Source organism: Lissotriton helveticus, chromosome 9, assembly GCF_964261635.1.
Source record: "Lissotriton helveticus chromosome 9, aLisHel1.1, whole genome shotgun sequence".
NCBI classification, from domain to species: domain Eukaryota; kingdom Metazoa; phylum Chordata; class Amphibia; order Caudata; family Salamandridae; genus Lissotriton; species Lissotriton helveticus.
In genome coordinates this window covers 1255523719-1255541663 of record NC_136070.1, presented here as the reverse complement: position 1 = coordinate 1255541663, position 17945 = coordinate 1255523719, and the positions used below count along the sequence as shown (strand labels likewise).

The 17945-nt window shown below is 50.4% G+C and overlaps 1 protein-coding gene across 1 annotated transcript in view; it reads right to left on the bottom strand.

The window, feature by feature from the left end:
• LOC144783414 (E3 ubiquitin-protein ligase rnf213-alpha-like) overlaps positions 1–17945 on the bottom strand; it is a 2376820-nt gene that overhangs the window by 157849 nt on the left and 2201026 nt on the right. Inside the window, exon 36 of the mRNA XM_078662402.1 lies at positions 10017–10215. Within this exon, the coding sequence (XP_078518528.1) occupies positions 10017–10215 (199 nt within the window). The remainder of the gene's footprint in view (positions 1–10016; positions 10216–17945) is intronic.

Genomic DNA, 17945 nt, shown 5'->3' with positions numbered 1-17945 from the left:
CACCTTGCCCCAGCTGTCGTGCAGCCAGTTGTGTCTGTTTAGATGGCCAGCCAGGGGTGGCATAATACATGCTTCAGCCCCTGGTAGGCCCTGGGTACACCTATGCCCTGGATACCTAAGGTATACTGTAAAGGGACTGATAAGGTGGCCCAGTACCAATTGGTAAATGCACCTAAGGTACATGGTTGTCAATTTAGAGAGAGAACAGCTAGGCTGTGGGTCTGATTAGCAGGCCCACAGCCAGGGAAAGTCGTAAACCAGTGAACAAAAAGCAAAAATATGGGGTGACCATAGGATTGCAGACCACACTCTCCTACACTGACTTCTGGAGCAACGCACTGGTACCAGTTTTCAGACATGCACTAAGAACTCCCATGCTTCCAGAATCATGGAGAGGCTCCATTATCAGCCCAATATATAAGCAAGGTGAGAGGTATATTCCAAACAATTACCAGCTGATAGCCCTAATAGACACTGAGGCTAAATATTACGCAGGGATTATCTTGGAAGAAATAGGCTATTGGGCCTCAGAGAATAAAAGTATCCCTGCAACACAAACAGGATTCTGTCAAGGCCAAGGAACAACAACAAACATCATGGCCTTAACCATGCTCATGGACGCGGCGGGCAAATACCCCTTGTATTTCTGCTGCACAAGTTACTTACCTTCGGTAACGATATATTTGTAAGAAACAGTAGTTAGTATTAGATTCCTTACCTTAGAATATCCCCAGGCTTCAGACTGGATCCGGAAACGTTTGCATAGCAGTACCCTTGCGCGTCGGTAGGCGAGGTCTGCGGCTCCGCGTCCGTCGTCGTTGGCGCCGGGATGACGCCGCCGGAGTACTTAGACGCCGCCCTCGCGCGTTGACATCAGTTCTTATACACAGCTTTTCCGCACCAGAAACGCAGAGCCATGATAAAAACCAACACTGGTGCCATGAAACTAGGGCCCTGAAAGGGGATAACCTTAACCCTAGATATCGGTTTGCAGAACGGCGAGGATGGGTGGGTCGGTAAGGAATCTAATACTAACTACTGTTTCTTACAGATATATCGTTACCGAAGGTAAGTAACTTGTGTATCTGAAAGAAACAGGTTAGTATTAGATTCCTTACCTTAGAATAGATACCCCAGCAATACCAACCCCGGTGGTGGGTCTGCGAACCAATACTCACACCAGAAAGTCCTGGAGGACGGAACGGCCAAAGAAGCCATCCCTCCGGACTTGGCTGTCCAGGCAGTAGTGTCTTGCAAACGTGTGCAGCGAGGCCCACGTAGCTGCCTGACAAATGTCCTGCAACGGGACTCCCCGACCCAGGGCAGTAGTAACCGCCGTGGCCTGAGTGGAATGGGCCCTCAGCCCAACAGGAAGTTCCTTTTTAGCCAAGGAGTAGCAAGCTTTGATGCACAACACAACCCACCGAGAGATGGTCCGCTTGTGCACCGCCCGTCCCTTCTTAGCTCCCACGTAACCAACAAAGAGTTGGTCATCCACCCAGAACTGGCGTGTGCGATCCAGATAGTATGAGCGCACGTTTTGGGACCAGACGGTGGAGACGCTCTTCCTCTTTTGAAGGATGTGGAGGCAGAAAGAAGGTGGGCAAGGTGATGGACTGCCCGATGTGGAAGACTGTGACTACCTTGGGCAGGAAAGAGGGTCTCGTCCGCAACACAACCTTGTCCGGATGAACAGAAAGGAAAGGAGGTTTGGATGAAAGAGCCTGAAGCTCACTCACTATCCTGGCAGAGGTGATGGCAACCAGAAAAGCAGTCTTAAGGGTAAGAAGACGGAGAGGACAGTTATGAAGTGGCTCAAAGGGAGCGCACATGAGGTAAGTTAGAACCAGGTTCAAGTCCCACTGAGGCATCACAAAAGAAACAGGGGGGAACATATAAGTGATGCCCTTCAAGAACCTATTTCCAATCGGGGACTTGAACAAAGAAGGCTGATCAGGTAGCCTTAAGAAGGCGGAAAGGGCAGAAAGGTAGCCCTTGATAGTGCCCAAAGCAGAGCCCTTGAGGGCAAGAGAAAGAAGGAAGAGGAGAACCTAAGAAAGGGGGCAGAGAGTGGATCCACAGCCTTTGCTGTGCACCATGCCACAAATCCGTTCCACCTGCAGGCGTATACCCACTTTGTGGAGGGACGCCTGGCTGCCAGAATCACAGTACAGACTTCAGGAGGCAAGTCCAATGGCCTCAACTGTCGCCGCTCAATCTCCAAGCATGGAGGTGGAGACTGGACAGGTTCGGGTGGAGGACCATCCCCTGCTGCTGCGACAGAAGGTCCTCCTGATGAGGGAGACGAATCTGGGGATCGACTGACATGCTGAGTAGCTCAGGATACCAGTACCTTCGTGCCCAGTCCAGAGCCACAAGGATGACTTGGGCCCGGTCACGCTTGATCTTCCTTAGCACTCTGGGTAGAAGTGGTATAGGCGGATAGGCGTACAACAGACCGCAACTCCACTCACGACGAAAAGCGTCCAGAGCGAGTGCCGCCTTGGAAATTCCAACGTGCAGAACTGATGACATTGCGCGTTTTCTTCGGTGGCAAATAGATCTAACCAAGGCTCTCCCCACTGCAGAAAGAGGCATTGCGCCACGTCCGAGTTCAGACGCCATTCGTGATCCATCACGCACCGCCGGCTGAGTTCGTCCGCCCTGGCGTTCAGAGAACCTGCCAGGTGTTGAACCACCAGGGTCACACCCTGATGTTCCAGCCACTGCCAGAGGAGCAGAACCTCCTGGCCGAGGGTCCACGACCCCACCCCGCCCTGTTTGTTGGAGTACCACATGGCCGTGGTGTTGTCCGTGGACACCTGCACTACACTTCCCCGGACAGAGGGGAGGAATGCCTTCAGTGCTAGACGAATCGCCCGCAGATCCAGAAGGTTGATATGGAGCCGGGACTCCGCCAGAGACCTCTGATCTCCGCCTCTCCCATGTGGCCTCCCCAACCTTGGAGGGACGCGTCCGTCACAACTACGTTCTCCGGTTGGGGTAGGGAGAGGGATCTGCCGCTGACCCAATCGCGGTCCATGAGCCACCACTGCAGCTGTTTCGCAGTGCCCTCCGAGATCAGGACATGGTCAGACAGGTTACCCTGATGCTGGGCCCACTGAAACTTCAGGTCCCACTGCAGAGCCTGCATCCGCCCCCGGGCTTGATTCACCAGAAGGATGCAGGAGGCCATCAGCCCCAGAAGCCGCAGGACTTGGCCGTAGCCCTGGCGTCCTTAAAGCGCTCAAGCGCATGGTCTGCCTTGTCACCAAAAAGGCGACGGCCATCAAACGACATGTCCATAAGGGTGTTTTGGACATCAGCCGAAAAGTTGGCGGACCTCAACCAGGCATGGTGACGAATCGCCACCGTCGTTCCAGCTCACACAGGATGGAATACCGTTTCGCATCTCGACCCTCTGCAAGGGTTTGGGCGAGTTTAGTCCGGACCTCCTCCGGACATTGTGGCAGCACGTCCGTGACCGTGTCCCACAGAGAGTGGGTGTAACGGCCCAAGAGGCACGCGGTGTTGACTGACCGCAACCCTAAACTCAGGGAGGAGAATACCTTCTTCCCGTATTGCTCATACCTCTTGGATTCCCGTTCGGGGGGAGCCGACGGGAATGCGGTCTGGGAGTTAGAGGCCTGGATAACCAGGCTCTCGGGGGTAGGGTGGGTGGACAGGAAGCAAGGGTCGCCCGGAGCCGGGCGGTGGCGTGTGGCCACGTTCCTATCTACAGGCTGACCTGTAGCGGACTTGGACCAAGTGCCCAGAAGAACGTCTGAAAAGGCCTCATTAAACGGCAATAGAGGCTCAGCCGAGCTTGCCTGCGGTTTAAGGACCTCAGTGAGGAGGTTAGTCCTAACGGCCGCGACGGGGAGCTCCAGGCCCAAGGCCTTGACAACCTGCGTCAGCACCACACTATAGGTATCCCCCTCCTCCGTAGTCACGGTAGGAGGGGAGACAAAACCAGTGTCTGGCGAAGTGTCCTGACCACTGGCCTCCCCTAGCTTACCTGTCCAGTCCTGTTGAGACTGACACTCTTGTGCCAGAGGATCCTCAGACCCCTCCCAATCCCCCACGTCACCCATCTCCTGATATTCAGGTTCAAAGGATGGGGCCGGTTCATTGAAGTAAAAATCTCCAAGCGGCGCCCAGCTGCGCCGCTCCGGTGCCGGAACCGAATCGCGGGTGGGATCGGGGACGGCGTCGCCCGGAGGCGACACCATAGGGGTCGACGCCGGCGAGGTCGGATCCAGCGGGGACCTGCGGCGCCGGGACCGAAGTCGCAGGTGGCGCCGGGGCCGAAGCACCTGACCCGCTAGGACCCCCAGTCGGGGCCGCTGGGCCCGAAGGCGCCGCGGGACCCGACGGAGGAGCGAGCGACCTCATGGCCATGAGGTAGGCCTCGAACTCCTCCGACGTCTCGTCCTGCCCAGGGACCGGCGGGTATGGAGCAGGCCGCGATGCCCGCGACTCTGGTGGAGCCGCATGGGCGGTGTCACCCGAACCCCTGGCCGCGTCGTTTGAGCGTCGGGGGGGGGGTCGGAAGAGCGATGACGCCTTCCCGACCTCTCGTGCCTCTTACCTGAGGACCTTGAGCCCGAAGACCGGTGATGACACCCGGAGCTATGATGACTCCGACCCCGCGACCGGTCCCTCGACCTCCTCCGGGACCGGGACCTCGAGCGGCGCGGGACCGACTGCCGGAGCTCGAGTCGCTTGCGGGACCGCTCCCGTCTAGCTTTCGACATCAGGGCCCGGCAGTCGGAGCGGGATCTGTCGTCGTGGTTGGGGCCCAGACAATGAAGACAACGGCGATGGGGGTCGGTAACCGACATCAGTCGGTTGCAGTCGACGCAGGGTTTGAACCCGGGCATCCCTACCGGCACCGTCGGAGTCAAACGACTCGAAAAACAGTTCAAAAAGATCCAAAAAGTTTATTCAAAAATGGACTAAATGGTACTACTTCTCCGGATCCGCGCTAGCTGGCGCGGAAAAAAGTAGAACTGACGTCAGCGCACGAGGGCGGCGTCTAAGTACTCCGGCGACGTCAAGCCGGCGCCGCCGATGCCGGACGCGGAGCCGCAGACGACGCCTACCGACGCGCAAGGGTACTGCTACGCAAAAGCTTCCGGATCCTGTCTAACGCCTGGGGATATTTTAAGGTAAGGATTCTAATACTAACCTGTTTCTTTCAAATTTATAGATTACACAGCTGCGTTCGACCACGTTGATCGCTCAAAGCTCTGGCATAATCTGGCCAGTTGGGGATACCAACTTCTCTTTTAGATCAACTTAGGTACCTGTATACCAACAGGTGGATCAGAATAAGACTAGGTGGCGGAACGCACCTTTCAAGTAGAATTTCCACAACTAAGGATCTAAAACAGGGGTGCGTCCTAGCCCCGCTGCTGTTTAACCTCTTCCTAGCAGACTTACCAGGGGAACTGGACAGCTGTTCATCTCATGCCCCGAAGTTAGGAGTTATGACATTGACAAACTTGTTATACGCTGATGATCTAGTACTGATCAGTCGGACCCCAATTGGTCTTCAACATCTTCTGGACGTGGCTAGCAATTTTTCTAAACGGAACGCCTTAAAAATAAATCTCACTAAAACTAAAGTTATGGCAGTAAACTACCACAAGAAGACTAGACCAAGTTGGTACCTTGATGGGAAACTCTTACATCAAGTAACAAGCTACAAGTATCTGGGGATACTTTTATATCAAAACAATACCTTTAAGCCGCAGCTGGAATCCTTACGAAGGAAGGGTGGAGAAGCGTGGCTCAGTGGTTAGAGGCGGCAGACCCGGAAGCTGAGATCGACCGTGGACCAGGGTTCGATTCCCCGCCTCGGCGGGTCTCGGGCCCAAAAATTCCACGGACTCGACAATTCTCGCTCTGGTGCCTACTCAACTCACGGGGTCACACTCTGCGACTCTGGGCAATAGCTTGCTTAATCTCCACTACGGCCCCTCGCGGCGGGATGCCTGGCTTTCACCTTGTGGACACCCTGCCGGGGTTTCTCACAGGGGAATACCAGGACGGGTTCCCTAAGCAAGCGCCGGGACGCTCACGGGCAGCTGTGCGCTTTACAAGTCCAGCACATTTACATTTACATTTACATTTACTATGACCTATTTGGCTCTCAAACCCTTGAAGAAAATGTTACCGGACCTGTCTTAAGATCCTTTCTTAAAAGTCCTGCAAGCCAAATTGCAGCCCACGATCACTTACGCTAGTGAGCCAATAAGAGGAAGAGATGTAGCAATCTTAAACGGCATAATAGCAACCTCTTATCGAGCAATATTTCAGCTCCCTAAATAGGTTTCCCCGGCCAAAATACGGTTGGAATTTGGACTGCAAAACCAAGAGGCAGAGAGTATGGGAGCCTATGTAAAATGCTGGCATAAAATCAGAGCCGCAGAAAATGGTACGCTAAATAACCATCTCTAGAAAGAACTAACACAAACCAGGAAATCACCTGCGAACAAATACCTTCTGGACTCCATCAAAGCTCGAGGTCTGACAGACCTTTGGAAAACTTCAACGACTCACTTTGTATTAAAAAAACTAGTAACAAAGTCAACAAGACTTAAATCTATTGTAGAGGACAAGGAAGCACTGTCAAAACAGGCCCATGGATGGGTTGTGCTCAATAACTACGAAGCTGGTAAACCTCAATCTTACCGAAGCGCAGGAATAAAGATAACAACTAAAGAAAAACTTCTGAAACTTCGCTTGGGAGTCGGCTCAATCAGCTCATTTTTACCACCTTGGGAACGTAGAGGAGGAGACCAGCAATGCAGGCTATGTGCTTGTGGAGTCGAAACCTCGTTCACATCATTTGTATCTGTGACAAGTTAAAAGACCTAAGGAAAAATTTACTAAAACCATCCTTTAACCTACACGGTATCAGGTCCTGCAGACAGGCGGTAATCTTGTGCTTTAATCCAACCTTAGCACAGTTGAACTGCCGCCTTATAAAATTCCTTGATCTCACTGAACAGAGACTAAAAAAATGTATCTCTACTGCCCTTGTACATTCACCGTATGATGGTCCCCGGAACTAATCTAGTCAGCTTAGAAAATTACCCTTAATAACTTAAGCAGATCATCAGGACCACTTTCCCAGTGTCATCTTGAAGCTGTTTTTACTGCCTCAAACAATTTCAGTGGCGAGGGAACCCCGATTCTGAGGGCGGATTGCTCAATAAACATATCCTATATGAGATAGACTTTTTAACCTGACAAACAGCAACCACATTTTATATGGCTTTATGTAAGATACAGTCTGGATCATTTTAAAGCTAGTTACTTTCTTTGTAATAGTTAACCATTTTAAAATTGGTCACACTTTTGTGAGAGTGATTGTTGTTTTTAAAGATTATTATTTAATGTATGCAACGGTTTTAATTAATCACGCATAATAATAAATTACTTACTTACTTACTTACTTACCTTTTAGACTTAGAATGTTCTAAGGCCAGCACCCATGTGAGCACCGGAGTACTCGTGTTACATCACCCAGGGAAGCCGGGAGCATAGGTGCCAAATGGTGTCGGGAATCATCACTGTTTTCAATGGCAAGTTGCTGCAAATAGCTGCTGCAGTGGAAAGGAAAAGTGTCCTGTGTGATCCAAGCCTGGATCGGAGCTGTGAAGAACCTGAAAGCAGAGGGGACAGAGTCTGGGCCACTTCAGGGTGACCAGGGGCATGATAGACCAATGCCCACTAATGTCAGGTGTTTCAGGTGCGATGAGGTGAAGCTTGGCGCCGCTGCCATGGGGACCAGGAGACGTCGACGACAACCAGAGTTTGCAGGCGAGCTGTCCCACGGAGGATGTCGTGTGCTGGGGGGTCAGTGTCCAGATCGGAGACTAACAAGCCTTGGCAACAGCAACTCATGAGGTGAGAGCAAAAAGGCCTCGGGATGGACCAGCAAGGTCCTGGTGACTTCCCAAGCAATGGAGAGTCAGGGCACATCTGGAGCCACCATGTAAGCCTGCTCAAAGTTACAGTACCCTTCTCAGGGACCCACAAGTCGACGGACAAGGGATCGCGAAGGTACCTCGAGAGGAATCACTAAATACCAGCCCACGGGTCACTCGCCAGTAATCTGTGCTGGAATCACTGTTCGTAGTCTGGACTACAAGTAGCCCAAAGCACAGCCTCAGGGATCGCCAAGAAGCATATGCTGCTGCAAATGGTCACAGTGTCCAGGGGGTCGTTCGGGTTGCAAGGCTCCCACGAGGGCTTTGGACCTCAGGTTTGCTGAGAGCACGGTACGGCCTCAGGGAATCTTGGAAACCCACCTCCTGTGTTGCAAAGTCTTCGGAGTCCTTCAGGAGCTGCATAGTTGCAATCCTGAAAGATGCGTCTTTGGTGCCTTCCTTCCAGGGGAATAACTCCTTTACTCCAAGGGAGATTCTTCGGTCATCCAACGAAATGCAGATAGTTGAAGTTCTGGGATTCTGTTGCGGAGTTTCGTACAGGTAAATCTAAAGTCCTGTAGTCAGGGATTCCTACTTTATACCCAAGGATGGTGTGGGACAAACTCTGGGGACCCACCTATGGGAGGGTCAGCACAGAGGGGTGGTCACACCCATGTCCTTTGTCCAGTTTCGTGCCAGAGCAGGGGCTGGTAGCCCCTGCAACCGGTTTAACTGGACTATGCACAGGGACACCAAATGTCCCCCCAGTGCAGACATCAAAGCACTCTTGGAGTGCACCCACCCAGCCCCAATACACAAAAGCCTGTCTGGGAGGTGGTTACACCTCCCTGTGACAGGAAATCTATTGTCCAGCCTCCCCTGCCGGAGTTTCGTCCAGCAGCAGGAGGGCAGACACGTGTCTGTGGCTGACAGCATCCATTTTGTGATGCCAGGGTTCTGTGAATCTGGTACCCGGTGTACTGGTGTAGTCATATTACTCCCTCAAGGAGGGAGGAATCATACCTCCCCCTCCAGGACTGGCGGAGAGGTATGATTCCAAGGTGTTTGACACTAAACATGACATGTTTCCTTGCAGCCATCTCAAAAATAGCATTTACAGCGAGGTTATAATACACTTAGGAGTATATGGTTGGCTGCATCACAGAACAACCCCGGAGAATAGATTCCGAAGGCTGCAGAGGGGCTCTGCTCTTGCATGGGCACCCTCTCACACAAAACCCAGCTCCCTGCCTTCAGGCCTGCCATAGGGGTGACTGATAGGTTTACGTGTGTAGTGATTTAAGGTAGATATAGGGAACATACATCACCTTACACAGGCTGCAGTAGCAGACCTTTTGTGTCATTTTGAGTGGTCTATCAGGGTTGGCATAATACATGCTGCAGCTCCTGAGAGGCATCTGGGGTACCTATGCCCTGGGTATATAGGATACCATTTACTAGGGACTTATAAGGGTACCCCAGAATCCAATCTGTGGTGTACCTAAAGTACATACACTAATTTTAGAGAGGAAGCAGCTAGACTGGGGGCCTGGATAGCAGAGTCCCAGCCAGACTAAAGTCGAAAAACAGTGAAACATCAGCAAAAAGTGGGGGTAACTATAAGAAGCAGATCCTACTCTCCTACATCTTTTTCTCCAGTGAAGCCGAAGCTAGTAAAATGCACCAAAGCCGAGCCTGCAACCTATATATATTTGTGCTTGGTGGATATTGGTATACCTTAAACAGTGTGTGCCTAGGCAACACCTTAGAAGTCACATTGTCTGGATTACTTACCAATAATCTTCGTTACTTAGATTATTCCTTTCTCATCCCAGTACATACATAAGTAATTCCCTTACGTACTCGCTTTGATCACCCTTTAACAAACCTTTTTGCATTTTCCATATAGTTTACGAAGGATAACTTCATCCTACCCAACCCACTCCCTCAAAGTCTTTTAAAGCTCGCTTTCAGAATTATAAAGAAGGCTCCACAGGAAGGTGAGAGGGTGGGTTGTAAGTACTCACTCTTGATAGTCCTAGAAACGTCTATTACATTAAAGCTTTAACAAACCTGTGCTTTAATGGTGGGCCTTCCACTGATAAATCGGTGTATTGCCTGTCTCTGCAAAGTCTGGAAATTGTAGTTGGTAGTCTCTGTACCATCTTCCTCCAACATATATTGAAAGTTTGAGAGAGCCATGGGGATCAAATCAGTCTCAACAACACAATTCACTACAGACAAAGGCTTCACTGCTTCAGCTGAGATAAACCTTAAAAAATAAACAAAGGAAAAAAAGTTTAGTAAATTATAATCCCAACGTAGTGCACTAGCCTGATTAATAATGTACATATGTATAAGCTATAGAGAGGTACTAACGATTAGCCAGATGGAACAAGCACAGCCCAGTGAGAATGTCTCTTTGCTCTTATATGCTCTTTCCAATAAAGGGTAACATCTATTTAGATATCCCATTAAGGAATTTCATTCAAAGGTAGACCACATTTGTGTAGTGAGAGTGCCAGACAAAGAGAGCAGTTAGAGATGCAGCTTCTGTGTGTGTGTTTCAAATTTCAAAAGGACATTGAAGAAGTAATACTGGACATTTGTACCATGCTAAATTCTGATGTTAAAGTGAATTGTTTTTGTTTCTTAATCAAACCAAGCCTTGATCATCTAAAAACAAGCAAAAACATACTATTGAACTTTCTGATTTATCCATTAGACGCAGGGCAACTCAGGTGCTTGTGAAGTCTGTTTGGGTCCCTGTTTACAGGCTTTATCAATGTGTGTTGGTCAAGATACTGAATGGAGATTTCTGATCAGAATGGAGGTTCAGGTTCCACTGGTGGTACTAGCCGTGCCTACAATTTTTTTTTCTGTTGGATGGCCTGATACTGCAAGGATTTCTTACCTCTAGGGAGAGGCCCTGATTCCTGATGAAGTCGCTCTTTCTGTGTGGATTTACTGGGGTACAGAGATGCATTGATTCTGGATTGTGTTCATAATTCCTTCTGGATTAACATCGTGGTAGTAGAAAGCTGGTTTTATTTGCAGTACTGCCAATGTAAGGACACACCATGCAAAAAGCCCAGACAACCTTTACTGGCTTACAGGGCTTACTTTATTAATCCCAAGTGCTCTATTTGTGGTAGTGTCGTTGAGCAGTTTAGGCTTATCAGACGAAAGTGTAAAGCATTTGTGGTACACACACAGTCAATGGTTCGCACACTCAATAGGAAATACAAGACAAATTTATAAAAATAAAGCAGATTTTTATAATAATTTAGACACCAAGATTTTTAAAATAAATTAAGTGGAAGCGGAGATATCGATTTTAGAAGGAATTAGAAAAATAGCTTGAATCCGTTTTAAAGCATGAGCCTCGAACGCTACAATGTTATCTAATGGATATTAAAGAGGTACTTACAAACGGAGTTCAGACGTGCCCTTTATAACTTACGGTGCTGGGGGCCAAAATGCAAAGTACCAGCAGCAGTTTCTTTTTACCAGAACTGGTGTGTCCGGGTGAAAAGGCACTGGTACAGATGGCAGCCATGAGCACTATACCGATGAAGTCAATGCAATGGGACTTGAAGCAAGGGGGGCAAGTCTGGATGAACCCAAAGGGGGGATCAGGTCGTGGGGATCCCTATGCCAAGGGGACGAAGTTAGGAGTCCCGGACTCTGGTTGTGGAGCTCGGGTGCAGATGGTCTTGCTTGGCTGGCCGTTGGTGTTCAGGGATCCCACGGTTGTTAGTCTCTCTGCATAGGGGAGTGAAAATAAACTGCAGGGCTGCTCTGGTTGTGGGTCTCTTCTGTACTGATGTTTTCCAATGTGCATGAAGGTTTCCAAAGCGGTGGTGTTTGGGCTCAACGCGGCTAGTGCAAGTGCCCTGGTGCTCAGTGTATTGGTGCAGAGGAGCTCCTGGAGGGTCTAGTATCTCACAACTCAGCTGAGAGATGGGGCTGACATCCTAGAGCCATGAGACCTACTCCTGAAATATTGCTTCCTTAGTTGGTAGATGGCCAGCAACACTGTGAACTGGACAGATGCAGTCAGTGCCTGCTGGGGCATGGGGATGACTCCACCACCCCAGGGGAGATGATAGCTGGTTGTTGAGGTGTTGGACAGTCCTAGAAGTGTTGGGCAGGATGCACAGCCGTCAGACAAGTCGGTTCTCTGCAATTGCTAGGGAGCAAGTAGCAAGGCATGATTTAGTGCCATTTCTGTGCAAATCCTTGGTTCTCGTGGCGTTGTCTTGTTTTTCCTCTTCCTTTCCCAGGAAGTCGAAAATGAGGACCTAGTATTGGGCGGACAACCAAATACTCAATTTAGGGGTGTTTAGAGGAGTACACTTAGTAGCCAATGTTATGTTATGTTAAATGGAATGTGTAGAGCGCAGCTATTACTCTGAGGAGCATCATGGTGCTAAGCGGATCACCCTGACAGACAGGGTAACTAAGGCTAGAGAGATGGTATTAGATGAGCGCTCTGCATAGTGCATCTGGGGCCATAAAATAGAGGTTTTCAGGGCCTTCCCGAAGAGTGTTTCTGATTGGATGAAGCAAAGGTTGTTGGAAAGTTGGTTCCAGGCCTTGGATCCCAGCTCTGCAATTGATTTCCTCCCTTTAGAGACACATCTGAAGGCTAGGGGTTTTAGTAAATTTGTGCTAGATGAACTGAAAGTACGGTGTGGTACAGAGCGGGCAAATCTAGGCCGAAGGTAGTGGGGCCTGAGGAATGAAAGATTCTAAAGGTAATTATCAGGATCTTGAACAAAATTCTTTTTTGGATTGGTAGCCAATGTAGTGCTTCCAGTGCAGCAGCTGCTGATGACTTCCTAGGCCATCTTAGTACTAGTCGGGCTGTTGCGTGTTGTACCATCTGTAGTTTATGTAGGACCGATTTGTTTGCTCCTGCATAGAGGCTGTTGCAGTAGTCCAGCCTGGATGTGATCAATGCCACTGCGACTGCCTGTCTCGCCGTACTGGGAAGTCAATTAAAGAACTTTTTAAGTGATTTTATGGTGGAAGCAGGTACCAGCCACTACTAAGGATTGCTGGTGGAAGGATAGTGCTGAGTCAAATTTGACCCTCAGATTTCTGGCTACTATTACTGTGTTGGGGGGAGAACGCGTGTCAGAAAGACACCATAGACTGTGAGAAAACGTATTCCCTTTGCCCAGTGGCATGATTTCTGATTTTTCTGAATTATATTTTAGGTGGTTGGCTTTCATCCAATGAAAAAACGCTGCGAGGCATTGACGGAGATTTTCCTCCGCCAGTGTGGTATCTTTATCTAAGACCAGGATTAGTTGTGTGTCGTCCGCATATGAGATAGTCTCGATGTTGAAGGACTATACCAGACTAATCAGTGGGGCCATATAGACATTAAAACGCACTGGGCTGAGGATGGACCATTGTGGGACCCCAGAGAGCAGAGGTTTTTCTGCTGACTGATATTGTCCAAGGATGGTCATTTTTCTACGGTTTTGTAGGAACGATTTTAGCCAGGCCAGGGCGAGATGAGAGATACTGCAGGATTCGAGATAGTCCAAGAGTATGACATGTGAAGACCAACATAGCATTCTTTCCCTGGTCAAGGGCGGCTTTAAGGAATTTAGCAGTATACCGGAGGGCTGATTCGTAGAGTGCTGAGGCCTGAAACTTGATTGATTGGGTTGTAAGATATTTGCTCTATCTAGGTAAGTCAAGAGCTGAGAGTTAACTAGTTTTTCAGAGATGGGTCGAAGATTGGTGAGGGTGGTGGGAGCGCCAAGTTGTTTGTTTTGGAGAGGTTTGACTGCTGCAAGTTTCCATTCATTGGAAACTTCAGCTAGTGACAGGGGGCATTTATTATGTTGTTGACTGGATTAACAGTGTCTATCATAGCATGTAGGATTACGGGTGGGTTAGGGTCAAATGGAGAACCTGATTTTACAGCAAGGGTGGCTAAGCAAGTTTGGTCCTAGCTAATAGCTTGAAAAGCTCGAAGGGATGGTCTGTTGTTTCCTTAATCAATATTAACGTTTGTGGGGGGTATCGGGGGTACTGGGAAGTCTTGTTGTAGTGACTGGACCTTTTGTTCAAAATAGTCTGCCATGCGGTCATAAAGAGACCGTGATGGGGGATCTCTTGTTTAAGGGATGTGGGATTGGTGAAGAAGTTGACTATCTTAAAGATAGTTTTTTGGTTTGTTTTGGCCAGTTTAAGTATTTTGGTAAAGTATGGTTTCTTGGCCGCTTTGATTTGTTGATGGTAATTTCCAAGAGCAACTTTGAACTTGGTTAGTTCAGCTTGTTCGTATTTTTGTTGCCATCTATGTTCCAGGTTCCTTCAGTGGCTATGTATTCCTTTCAGGTTTTGGGTGTACCAATGGGCTACCTACCACTAGGGCGACTACACCACCTATTTGACCACATTCTGTGGGTAATGAGCATAACCCTGACCCAGAGGCACAGGTTACATGCCTTCTGTAACGATATATCTGTAAGAAACATTAGTAGTGATAGATTCCTTACCTTAGAATTACCCCCAGGCGTCATACTGGGTTCGGAAAGTTTTTCGTGAGTAGTAACCCTGCGCGTCGGTAGGCGTTGTCGTGCGGCTCCACGTGCGTCATCGGTGCTGAACCGTCGCCGGAGTTACTTAGGCGTGCCCATGCGCGCTAACATTAGTTCAGTACACAACTTTCTGCGCCAGGAACGCAGAGCCATGCAAGAAACTGACCACTGGTGACATTAAACTAGGGCCCTGAAAGGAATGACCTTAACCCTAGAAATCAGTTCGCAGAACGGGGAGGATGGGTGGGCGGTAAGGAATCTATCACTACTAATGTTTCTTACAGATATATTGTTACCGAAGGTAAGTAACTTCTACATCTGAAAGAAACACGTAGTGATAGATTCCTTACCTTAGAATAGATACCCCAGCAATACCATCCCCGAAGGTGGGTTTGTGAACCAAGATTACACCAGAAAGTCCTGAGAACGGAACTGCCAAAGAAGCCGTCTCTCCGGACTTGGCTGTCCAGGCAGTAGTGCTTGGTAAATGTGTGCAGAGAGGCCCACGTAGCTGCCTGACAGATGTCTTGCAAGGGAACTCCCCGTTCCAGCGCAGTGGTGGCTGCCGTCGCCCTGAGTCTGAGAGCAACCCCACCGGATGCTCATGTTTAGCCAAGGAGTAACAAGTCTTTATGCACAGAACAACCCACCGAGAGATGGTCCACCTGTGCACTGCCCGACTTTTCTTGGCGCCCACGTAGCCAACAAAGATCTGGTCATCCACCCGGAACTGTTGTGTGCGGTCCAGATAGAAAGAGAGCGCACATTTTTCGGTCCAGACGGTGGAGCCTCTCATCTTCTTTTGAGGGATGTGGAGGCGGAAAGAAGGTGGGCAAAGTGATGGTCTGCCCGATGTGAAAAGCAGGGACAACATTTGGCAGAAAAGAATGACAAATCCTTATAACAACTTTGTCCGGATGGACAGAGAGAAAAGGAGGCCTAGAAGAAAGAGCCTGGAGCTCACTCACTCTTCTGGCAGAGGTGATGGCAACCAGGAAAGCAGTCCTTAGAGTGAGAAGACGAATTGTGAAGTGGCTCAAAGGGAGCACACATCAGAAAAGTAAGAACTAGATTCAAGTCCCACTGAGGCATCACGAAAAGAATAGGAGGAAACATGTGTGTGATGCCTTTCAAGAATCTATTTACAACAGGGTACTTGAAAAGGGAAGGCTGATCTGGAAGCCTTTAAAAGGCGGAAATGGCCGAGAGATAGCCCTTGATAGTGCCCAGAGCAGAGCCCTGCTGGGCCAAAGAGAGAAGAAAAAAACCTCTGAAAGAGGGGCAGAAAGGGGTTCCCCCGCCTTTGCTGTGCACCATGCTACAGACTTATTCCACTTGCAGGCATATACAGTCTTAGTGGAGGGACGCCTGGCTGCCAAGATAACATTACAGACATAGGGAGGCAAGTCGAAAGACGTCAACTGCTGCCGCTCAATTTCCAGGGAAGGAGGTGGAGACTGGACAGGTTCGGGTGGAAGACCATCCCCTGCTGCTGCGACAGAAGATCCTCCCGTAGATGCAGACGGATCAGTGGATCGATGCTCATACTGAGTAGCTCTGGATACCATATGCTTCGAGCCCAGTCCGGAGCCACAAGGATCACTTGGGCCTGATCGCGCCTGATCTTCTTTAGCACTCTGGGCAGAAGTGGTATAGGCGGAAAGGTGTACAACAGACCGCAACTCCACTTGCGACGAAAAGCGTCGCCGAGCGAGTGCCGCCTTGGAAATTCCAACGCGCAGAACTGATAACATTGCGCGTTCTCTTCGGTGGCGAATAGCTGTAACCAAGGCTTTCCCCATTGATGAAAGAGACCTTGCCCACATCCGACTTCAGATGCCATTCGTGATCCATCAAGCACCAGCGGCTGAGTTCATCCGCCCTGGCGTTCAAAGAACCTGCCAGGTATTGAACCACCATGTTCCAGCCAAGCCCAGTGGCGAAGAGCCTCTTGGCAAAGGGTCCACGACCCCACCCGCCCTGTTTGTTGCAGTACCACATGGCGGTGGTGCTGTCGGTGAACACCTGCACTACTCTCCCCATGACAGAAGGAAGGAATGCCTTCAGGGCAAGTCAGATCGCCCGAAGCTGCAGAAGGTTGATGTGGAGCTTGGACTCCGCCGGAGACCATAGGCCTCTGATCTCCACCTCCTCCATGTGGCCGCCCCATCCCAGAAGGGACACGTCCGTCACAACTGTATGTTCCGGTTGGGGAAGGGAGAGGGATCTGCCATTGACCCAATCGCGATTCATGAGCCACCACTACAATTGCCGTGCACTGCCCTCCGAGATCTGGACGTGATCGGACAGGTTGCCTTGATGCTGTGCCCACTGGAACTTCAGGTCACACTGCAGAGCCTGCATATGCCATGTGGCATGATCCACCAGCAGGATGCAGGAGGCCATCAGACCCAGTAGCCGAAGGTCATCCTGACCGAAACCTGGGACAGAGGTTGAAAGATCGGAATCATAGCCTGAATATCCCGGACTCGCTGCTCGGGAGGATAAACCCAAAATTGCGCAAAGTCCAGAACCACCCTGATTAAAAGGAGCTTCTTTGAGGGAATCAGGTGCGACTTCGACGTGTTGATGGAGAACCCCAGCAAATGTAGGTGGTCGGCCGTAGTCTGGAGGTGGGAGACAACTGCCTGGGGTGCGCACGCCTTCAACAGCCAGTCGTCAAAATAGGGTAAGACTGAAACCCCTGATCTGCGCAGATGAGCTGTGCCCACTTTCGTGAACACCCGAGGGGCGCTGGTAAGTCCAAAGAAGAGCACGGTGAACTGAAAGTGCTCTTTGCCTACCGTAAATTGCAGGTAGCGCCTGTGGGCAGGCAGGACGGGAATATGAAAATAGGTGCCGCTCGCAGCTGTTCTTGCCTGCCGTGACTGTGCTGTGCTTTGTGTTGCCTGCTCCAGCGGAGGAAAAAGGAGCTAAGTGGCACTCGTATTGATTGTACTTGAGGCTGTTAGACAGGGGCTGGGACTGCGAGACCCAGGCTTCAGCGCGTGAAGACCGGAGCGCACCTGGTGTCTCTTCCCGCCCCTGCTCCGCCCTGTTTGCTGGCTGCCTGCTCCGCCCTGATTTGCTGCCTCGAGTATTTACATCTCGCGGCCCCCGCTCCGCGGGAGCCGCTCGCAGCTGTTCTTGCCTGCCGTGACTGTGCTGTGCTTTGTGTTGCCTGCTCCAGCGGAGGAAAAAGGAGCTAAGTGGCACTCGTATTGATTGTACTTGAGGCTGTTAGACAGGGGCTGGGACTGCGAGACCCAGGCTTCAGCGCGTGAAGACCGGAGCGCACCTGGTGTCTCTTCCCGCCCCTTGCTCCTCCTATTTAGGACACGCCCTCCACGTCAAGCGGGACGCTTGCGGGACGCCGGGTTAAGCCCGGGCAAAGGGCGGGCCCTCTGTGGCCCTCAGTGGCCGAGGTAGGCTGGGC